This window comes from Carassius carassius, chromosome 46, assembly GCF_963082965.1.
Source record: "Carassius carassius chromosome 46, fCarCar2.1, whole genome shotgun sequence".
In the NCBI taxonomy this organism is placed as follows: Eukaryota; Metazoa; Chordata; class Actinopteri; order Cypriniformes; family Cyprinidae; genus Carassius; species Carassius carassius.
Window position 1 is genome coordinate 9,393,975 of NC_081800.1, and position 9,603 is coordinate 9,403,577.

General features: G+C 36.3%; 1 protein-coding gene across 1 annotated transcript; it reads right to left on the bottom strand.

The window, feature by feature from the left end:
- Nucleotides 1-3,091: 3,091 nt before the first annotated feature.
- slc16a7 (solute carrier family 16 member 7) lies at nucleotides 3,092-8,664 on the bottom strand. Its single transcript, XM_059541372.1, has 4 exons — nucleotides 8,547-8,664; nucleotides 8,078-8,221; nucleotides 3,918-4,736; nucleotides 3,092-3,828 (listed from the first exon to the last, which is right to left on the bottom strand). Exons 1-4 carry the CDS (start codon nucleotides 8,569-8,571, stop codon nucleotides 3,587-3,589), a joined length of 1,230 nt encoding a protein of 409 aa, XP_059397355.1. The 5' UTR covers nucleotides 8,572-8,664; the 3' UTR covers nucleotides 3,092-3,586.
- Between the last annotated feature and the right edge of the window lie 939 nt (nucleotides 8,665-9,603).

The window sequence follows — 9,603 nt, forward strand, 5'->3', positions numbered from 1 at the left end:
TGGATACTGTACTGCCCAGTTGGTGTTGGCAGAAGTTAATCCTTGTAAAATCAAAATGTCTGCTTTGTATTTAGATGAGTTATGTTGTTTATATATATATATATATATATATATATATATATATATATATATATATATATAGCTGGGTTTATTGGTCTATATATCAGTGGTTCTCAGACTTCAGGTCTTGTTCCACATTTTGATCTTTTAAGAACATCTACCTAATTGACATTTCTTAGAGATTTAGTTTAAGTACTTTTAGTTTAAGATACATCCCAATAATTATAGAATTATAATTTTACAATGAATTAATTAGCATGCAGTTGTATGTGTTAATATTCAAACGATAGTTCAAACACTAATAGTTTCTGCATAATGTAAAATACTTTTTATAAATATACTAATTTATACTAATTATAAATTATACATTTTTGAATACATTTAATAATATATTATGAAAACAATATACTGTAATGTGTAATTTGTAGTTTAGTCCATCTTTTTTTTTAAAACTTCTTTTTGTGCTTGGTTACATATCAATCCTGCTAAAAATCAGAAATTAGAAATACATAATGTAAAAAAAATACTAATTTAAAATAATTCTATATTTTTAGTGGTGAAGTGTTTGTATGAGGTGGAACTACCATGGTAATGATTTATACTCTGGTATTGAGTACCATAGTCATACAATGGTATTTACCATGGTACTTTTTTGCATGTGTCAGTAAAATGTTTTTTTTTTTTGTGACTGTTTTGAGTTTGACTGTGGGAATATTGTATATGCTCCATTACATCAGCAACCACTGAATCACTTATGATTACATCTGCAAACATTTATGACTCGTTGGCCTTCGTTTCATGAATATGGATTCACTCAGGCTGGACAAAATGAACTGACATTACTGTGATGTGTGAGTGACTCTCTCTCTCTCTCTCTCTCTCTCTCTCTCTCTCTCTCTGGTTCTTTGTCTCTCTTCCATTGTATGTTTCCACATACATCTTAAATGTTTTCCCTCTCTCCAGACCACTGGTCCCACAGCCCATAACCCTCTTAAAGGACGTATAGTGCAGTTACTGGATTAGTTTAAGATAGCTGGAGTGAATGGAATCCGTATACTTTCATAATATCAATTATGTAAAATGAAGCACTACATAAAAATTAATAAACACTTGGTAAATGATATTCAACACATTTTCATAGTAAAATTAGCACCCTTTATGATGGGATTCAGGGGTGTTTCTAGCCTTTAGTAACAGTAACAGGCAACCCATCAAAAATCTTCTTTTTTTTTTTTTATTAAATACTGTTTTGTATTTAAACGATCTTTACCTGCTGGTTGGTAATGGTTTATCATTTTTAATGATGGTTTAAATGGTTTATCATTGGTTTATCATCTACATTCTCTTCATTAGTCAAGATTCACTTGCACAATTCATACCAAATTGACAAAAAGTCTAATAATAATGTGTAAAAATAAAAATAAAAAGTGTGCTTGGCAGTTTATGACAACTAGATGAACAATATTTGCATTTAATGACTTATATGATGAACTAGATACAAGATGTTTTGAGGTGTAAGACTATTGAACAGAAAACTGTTTAATACATTTTGAGCGACATGACATTAGCAAATGATAATGTAGGAAACCACAGATAAATGTGCGTAATCAATTGCAAGAATGTACAAAAGCAAACACAATTTGTTCAAAAGAATGAGAAGCTGGTTTTATGATGTGTATAAATACTAACTAGATGATGTGGAGGTTGTACAAGTAGTTTTGAGAATTTCATTTCTGATTTGAGAAATGCACCAAAGTGACTGAGAAACTGTATTAGACTGTAACTTGCTGCCACCTACTGGCATAATGGTGTAGCAGAGAGTCACTAAAAACCCCCAGCACACACTAATAAGTATTCTAGGTGGCCCTTCCTTTGCAGAATTTCAGCCAAACTTTGTCAGCAAAACACCAGATTCTTATTGAAATGACTGGATTGCAACAGTTTCAACAGTTTTCTGAGAAACAATAAATGTGAAAGCATGTGGAACGCTACAGTACAGTGAAAAGTCCCATATTTCAACACTTTTGAAAAGTAAATCACATTCAAAGACAAACTGTTGTATAAACTTCTCAACATTTCACATCTGTTCTGTGGGAAATTTGGGGTATGCTTTTATAGCATTTTATTCTTTATGTAATACAGCAATAAATACTGAGAGTTATTAGCTGATTCTTGACCATTATGTAGATATGTGTCTGGTGTTGGAGCTGCTGGGACCAGACTTCAAGTCTGAGAACATCCTGCTGTGTGTCACGCCACAGTCCTCATCCCATCCTCCAGGGGGCGCGACACAAACTCACTCTTCAGCCATTAAAACCACAATCCTCCAGGGTCCCGGTAAGATAATAATTCAGTGTGAATGAAGTAAATCATTACATTGTATTACTGTAATAAATGTAGCATTAAGTCATCATCTGTTACTGTCACACAGAAGCAGCTGCAAAGCCTGGAAACTTATCACAGAGAAGATTGCAGACCTTGGCAGCTCAGGAGCCCAGCACTGTTTTTTGGGGTTGACCATTTCTATTATTTTTAGACCAGCTGGCTCATATTATTGAGCTCCTGGGTAAGATCCCAGTGTCAGTATTTCTATCAGTATTTCAACCGTAAGGGTGAGTACAATACTAGATTTCTCTTTCCTAATTGGACAGGTCAAAACATAATTTTAATGCTAGAATGATTTAAATGTTTCCCAAACTAATATTAATGTTATTCTCAAAAGAAGTGTTGCAGTGGTTTGTTTGCACAGGTGACCTGAGGCGAATAGCCATCCTCCTTCCGAGGGGGCTGTATGAAGTGCTGGTAGAGAAATATCACTTTCTCCTCAGACAGGCCTCGCTTTTCTCTGATTTCCTGTTACAGATGTTGGACTTCCTGCCAACAGCAGCTGAGTGTCTCAAACATCCCTGGCTAAATCTGTAACCCTCTCTGGCTTTTTTACTTGAATAGGTTTCTGTTCATGTCTGTTCTGTGTGTGTCGAATGAAAACACTTCGTGAAATTTGCATTTGAAATTTGCTAAATAATGCATTTTAATGTCTGTTATAATAATGTACACTCATCTGTTTTTTGTTTTTTTTCCAGTCATCTGTTTGCCAACCTGCGTAACATTTTCAGACTGAAATTAAACCTATATCATTGTTTAAGTAATAATATACAATGAAAACTCTACAATTAAAGCAATAAATCTTAATAAAATACAAAATGCTGATTTCTGGAATACTTGATTCTGATTGGTCAGTCTCAGCAGTCAGATATTTCTGAAATACTACCAGTACTACTTCATGTCTCTTATATCACAGTAGAAGCTTTAACATGATATAGAGGAAACGGATATAAAATCATTTCAACTCTTTGCCTCTTTCTTGACAGATAGACATATAGATAAAAGGACAGATATACATACAGTAGATAGGTAGACAGATAGAAAGGCAGATATACCAACGACAGATAGATATACGTATAAATACAATGACAGAACAATAAATAAGTAGACAGAACAACAGATATTAAGACAGACAGACAGATCATCCTTCCTCCTGTGTGTTCCATCTGATCTCTTCCTCGTTGTCTTTGTTTTCCTCATTGGCAGCAAGTTCTTTGGCTGAGCCGATCTCTAGCTCCTCCACCTTTCTCTGTTTTCCTTCCTTTTCCAACCATCTGTAGTTGTAATAGTTCATGATGAAAAGGAAGATACCTCCAAGCAGCATCATCACGCCACAAGCAAAGTACATGTATTTATAGTCCATGAAGATGTCGACCAGCAAACCTGAGGAAGAAATCTATGAATAAGCATCCTGAACATTGTAACACATAGATACGTCTGTCAGTCCGTGAGCATCTGATTGTTAGACTTACCAGAGATTGGTGGCCCTAGCAGGACAGGCCCACACTCTATAATGGTAGCAAGCCCGACCGCACTGGAGAACCGCTGGGCTCCCACCAAATCCATGAGGACCTCGAACAGGAGAGCACACACCATCCCAAAAGCCAGGCCGAAAAACACTGCGTACACCACCAGGCCACTGTAACCTGGTAAGAGCGGACACATTATATGGCACAGGCCATTAAATGTCACAGAAAGGCTGAAGAAATACTGGATCTTGGGTCTAATCCATCTGGTGTTGGCGACCAAACCCGTTCCAGGACGTGCAAACATGTCTACTAGAGCGAATATGGAGAGCAGGAATGCTGCGGAGTACTCATCTATCCCCTGATGCTTGGCATATGGTGCCAGGAAGACTACTGGAGCAAAAAACCCAAAAAACATGAGCACATTTCCCACCAGATAGATAAGGAAACCTCTGTGCTTGAAGAGGGAGACATCAATGAATTGGTTGACTTTGGTGGCACAGCCTGACTGCTTGGACTCGTTTTGCTCAGCTCTCTGAGAGGTGACGTCCAGCTTTCCCGTGTCGTTCTCATCAGTGGTTTTCCTCATCTTGATAGGTCTCATAAGGGATCCTGCCATGCAGCAGTTGAACAGCACTCCTCCGAGGATGAGGAAGCTTCCCCGCCATCCAAAATGGTCAAAGAGAAACTGGTTGAGGGGAGCCAGAGTGGACAGGAAGACTGGGCTACCTGCCATTGCCAGGCCATTTGCTATGGGCCTTTTCACAAGGAAGTATTTACCGATTATTGTAAGAGATGGTTGCAGGTTAAAAGCTAAGCCAAAGCCTGTAAAACAAAAGCATTTTATGTGAATTTTCATTGAGTTAACATTTGACAAAGTATATAAATCCTGTACTTGAGAAGTACAGAGGTCCTGATGACACATCACTACAATAAATATACTCTACTTAAGGGTTAAAAATAACCATGGGTTATTTAGCAACCCAGCGCTGGTTAAATATTGTACAGGACACATGCTGGGTTATTTTGACTGGTTGGGTTAAACGTTTGACCCAGCATGTTGGGTTGTTTTATTTGTTTAAAAATTACTATATAATTGCTGGCTTCAAATGGGTTGGAAGCTGGAAATCACACGCTCAGAATTACTAGAGGGAACAGTAATAATCAAAAGGTGAACAAACATTAATAAGCAAGAGCACACTGACAAATTGAATTTATTTGGGTGAATACAGCATGGTTTACACAATATTACATATATTTTAAATCGATTAACAAGCATTTTAGAAATAAAAAAGTAATATTTAAAAGTAACATTTCAATTCAAGTGTATTAAACATTCTCTGTTATCCTTTTTATCCAAAATAGTGCTGATTCTCATGTTCGGCGGGGAAACTGAGAACCTCAGACTGCTGCTTCGCGTTTCACTTACAGCTGAAAGACTGACTCCATAACCTGCCCATAAACAAACAGTATGAGATTAGAGAACATATTTTAACATTAAAAAAAATTACAGGTGCATCTCAATAAATTAAAATGTCATAGAAAAGTTTATTTATTTCAGTAATTCAACTCAAATTGTGAAACTCTTGTAATAAACAAATTCAATGCACACAGACTGAAGTAGTTTAAGTCTTTGGTTCTTTTAATTGTGATGATTTTGGTTCACATTTAACAAAAACCCATCAATTCACGATCTCAACAAATTAGAATATGGTGACACGCCAATCAGCTAATCAACTCAAAACACCTGCAAAGGTTTCCTGAACCTTCAAAACAGTCTCTCAGTTTGGTTCACCAGGCTACACAATCATGGGGACGAGTGCTGATCTGACAGTTGTCCACAAGACAATCATTGACACCCTTCACAAGGAGGGTAAGCCACAGACATTCATTGCCAAAGAAGCTGTTCACAGAGTGTTCACAGAGTGCTGTATCCAAGCATGTTAACAGAGAGTTGAGGGGAAGGAAAAACTGTGGAAGAACAAGATGCACAACCAACAGAGAGAACCTCAGACTTATGAGGATTGTCAAGCAAACTGGATTCAATAACTTGAATGAAACTCACAAGGAATGGACTGAGGCGGGAGTCAAGGCATCAAGAGCCACCGCACACAGACGTGTCGAGGAATTTGCTGAACCACAGACAACGTCAGAGGTGTCTTACCTGGGCTAAGGAGAAGAAGAACTGGACTGTTGCCCAGTGGTCCAAAGTCCTCTTTTCAGATGAGAGCAAGTTTTGTATTTCATTTGGAAACCAAGCTCCTAGAGTCTGGAGGAAGGGTGGAGAAGCTCATAGCCCAAATTGCTTGAAGTCCAGTGTTAAGTTTCCACAGTCTGAGATGATTTGGGGTGCAATGTCTTCTGCTGATGTTGGTCCATTGTGTTTTTAGAAAACCAAAGTCACTGCACCCGTTTACCAAGACATTTTGGAGCACTTCATGCTTCCTTCTGCTGACAAGCTTTTTGAAGATGCTGATTTCATTTTTCCAGCAGGATTTGGCACCTGCACACACTGCCAAAAGACCCAAAAGTTGGTTAAATGACCATGGTGTTGGTCTGCTTGACTCTATGGGGGAATCTATGGGGTATTGTCAAGAGGAAAATGAGAAACAAGAGACCAAACAATCCAGATGAGCTGAAGGCCACTGTCAAATAAACTTGGGCTTCCAGACCACCTCAGCAGTGCCACAAACTGATCACCTCCATGCCACGCTGAATTGAGGCAGTAATTAAAGCAAAAGGAGCTTCTACCAAGTATTGAGTACATGTACAGTAAATGAACATACTTTACAGAAGGCCAACAATTCACTAAAAATGTTCTTTATTGGTTTTATGAAGTATTCTAATTTGTTGAGATTGTGAATTGGTGGGTCTTTGTTAAATATAAGCAAAAATCATCACAAAAATCATTTAAAAAACCAAAGCCTTAAACTACTTCAATCTGTGTGCATTGAATTTATTTAATACAGAAGTTTCACAATTTGAGTTGAATTACTGAAATAAATGAACTTTTCCTCTACATCCTATTTACTGAGATGCACCTGTAATCAGTTCATGTAATGCAAGGCTTTGGCGAATCAACTTACACAAGTAAGTTAAAATAAATCATTTACAGCACAATAAAAACTTTAGAGATTAAATAAACCGTACCTTTCTTTCACTGAAGAAGTGCACCAGTTTGGTGGTTGAAGACACAAAAAGCCTGCGCTCAGATACTCAAAACTCAGCGGATTTGCAAAAAAAAAAAAACTGCATTGTAGACAAAAGTAACGATGATTTGACATACTCCATAACGCTCAAAACACCTCTTTGAGAGAAGGGTCTAATGTTCCAGACACTGACATTCACCACCATTCAAAAGTTTTTCAAAGAAGATTTTATTTAATTATTATTATTATTTTTTTTAATTAATAGTTTTATTCAGCAAGGACACATTAAACGGATCAAAAGTGACAGAAAAGACTATTAATGTTTCAAAAGATTTCTATTTCAAATAAAAGCTGTTTTTTTATTTATTCTAAATCATCAAAAAATATGTACAGTGTCCACAAAAAAATATTACGTGGCACAACTGTCTTCAACATTGATGATGATAATTATAAGACAAGTTTCTTGATCATCAAATCAGCATTACTATCTTTACTGTAACTAAAACCTTTGAACGGTAGTGCAGATATGATGTTATATAGTTTCGAGTCCGATCAGTACATTGGAGCTTTTTTTTACTCCCTATTTAGGCTAATTTTGACAGATTCAGTGATTTGTTCATTTAAAACTTGCTTCAAGTGCTTCGAGTGATTATTGAAAGAGTGAGTGCTGCCACTGAATCTCACACATGAACAAATTGATTCTAAAGAACGATTCATTCAAAATATCTATCACGTCTCGGATCTGTCACTTCACCTCAAAATAACAAGGAATGGCATGTTTTTCTAAAACCCAGAATATTAATTTAGACATGGAGATCAAAGAGACAGATTTGACCTTGCAGTTGTAATCTTTGATCTTTCTCTCTCTCTCACACACACACACACACACACACACATGCCGGGGAGGAACCCCAGTGCTCTGTACTAACCAATGACAATCTAGCATGGTTTTGATTAGCAGAACAATATGACAAGCAGGAAAATGTATTTAAATGATATAAACGTTGAAATATGTACCTCCAATGACTCCCACGCATAAATACAAATGCAAAATGGTGGTGCCAAAAGAAGCCATTACCATTGCAACCCCAACCATTAGCCCTCCAACTATCACCACCGGGCGGCTCCCATAGCGGTTCACCAAAACACTGCTCACGGGTCCTGCAAGGTGACACAGAAAGATAATACAATGCTCAAAATAAAAGTAATACTAAAGCCTTGACTTGTAATCTGACCTTGGTTTGAATGTGAGTGACTATGCAAAATTAGACTAAAAAGACCACAGCTTTGGCTCATTATGCAACCCTGGGTACAAAGTAATCTTTGATTTGGGCTCCTTCTGTTATTTGGTTACTTCTAGCACACACTGTTCTGCTCTGCCTGATTGTGGGAGCACCTGGAGTGCCAAGCAATGGCGCAGCTCTCCAAAAATGACATGCATGTACGTATATATTAGCATGCAAAGTTGAGTAATATGCTTTCTAACCTCCTGCATACATGGTAGCCAGCATGATGGAGGAGACCCAGGCTATCTCACTGTAGGAGATGGAGAAATACTCCTGGATTTCCTTGAAGTAGATGGTAAGGGACTTGGGGAAGGCGTAAGAGACACGTTGTACACGTTTATCAATTGATATCTACATTTCCACTAACTGAAAACTTTCTAGGAAAAGTGAATAAATATATTCAAAGTATTAAAGACAGGATTAGTGAGCTTACCTCTCGGCAGGAGTTGAGAGACAACTGGCAAAGCCTCCAGACAGCTGTTCGTGCCCTGCTATCTTTTTTTCTTCCTCTTCATTTTCTTATCAGGTCACTCTTTTTGTGGTTCTTCATATCACGTGAAATGCCTTGCCTTTTTTTTTTTTTGAGAGAGAGAGAGAGAGAGAGAGAGCGAGAGAGAGAGAGAGAGAGAGAGACTGAAGGTGTGGATACATTTTTTTTATTAAATATATTTATGAATTTATAAGTAACATTTTATATGCACATTTACACAGTCACATACACAATTTAAAATGTAACTAAATTTACTAAATAAATAATATCAAATTATTAAATTAAATAGTAAGTATAGAACTTGAAAACATTATTTATAAACTTTATTAAAATTTTAAATAAGTTTTTATTTTTTACATTTCTGTATTAGTAATTTTGTCATGTGATTTTGTCCTTTTTTATTGGTATTTCTATATTTATTTTATTTCAGTTTTATTTTTGTTTTTAGTAAATAAGAACTTTATTTATTTAAATTAGTTGCCAATGCAATATATATATAATTTTAGATTAATAAAAAAGTCTTATATTTATATTTCTTTTTTATATTTTATTTGTATGTGAATTCATCGTGTTATTATTTCAAATCTAAATCTTAAAGGTGATTTCAGACGAAAGTGTATCCCCTGTCTCTCCAGGAGATGTCAGTGTTGTGTTGTGTAAATGTTGTGTAAATGTCTCAGAGGCCTAGTGGAAGCTTTTTTAATTTATTTGTTTTGTTATTTTACTCATTACGTAATGTGAAGTGTATTTCATTTGGATTTGCACTG

Bases quoted from the DNA above. Each gene is read 5' to 3' on its own strand.
- slc16a7 (XM_059541372.1), bottom strand. From the start codon at position 8,571: ATGCTGGCTACCATGTATGCAGGAG. The intron at 4,737-8,077 runs GTACATATTTCA...TTTGTTTTACAG, and splicing joins ATGCGTGGGAGTCATTGGAG to GCTTTGGCTTAGCTTTTAAC. The intron at 3,829-3,917 runs GTAAGTCTAACA...TTTCTTCCTCAG, and splicing joins GCTAGGGCCACCAATCTCTG to GTTTGCTGGTCGACATCTTC.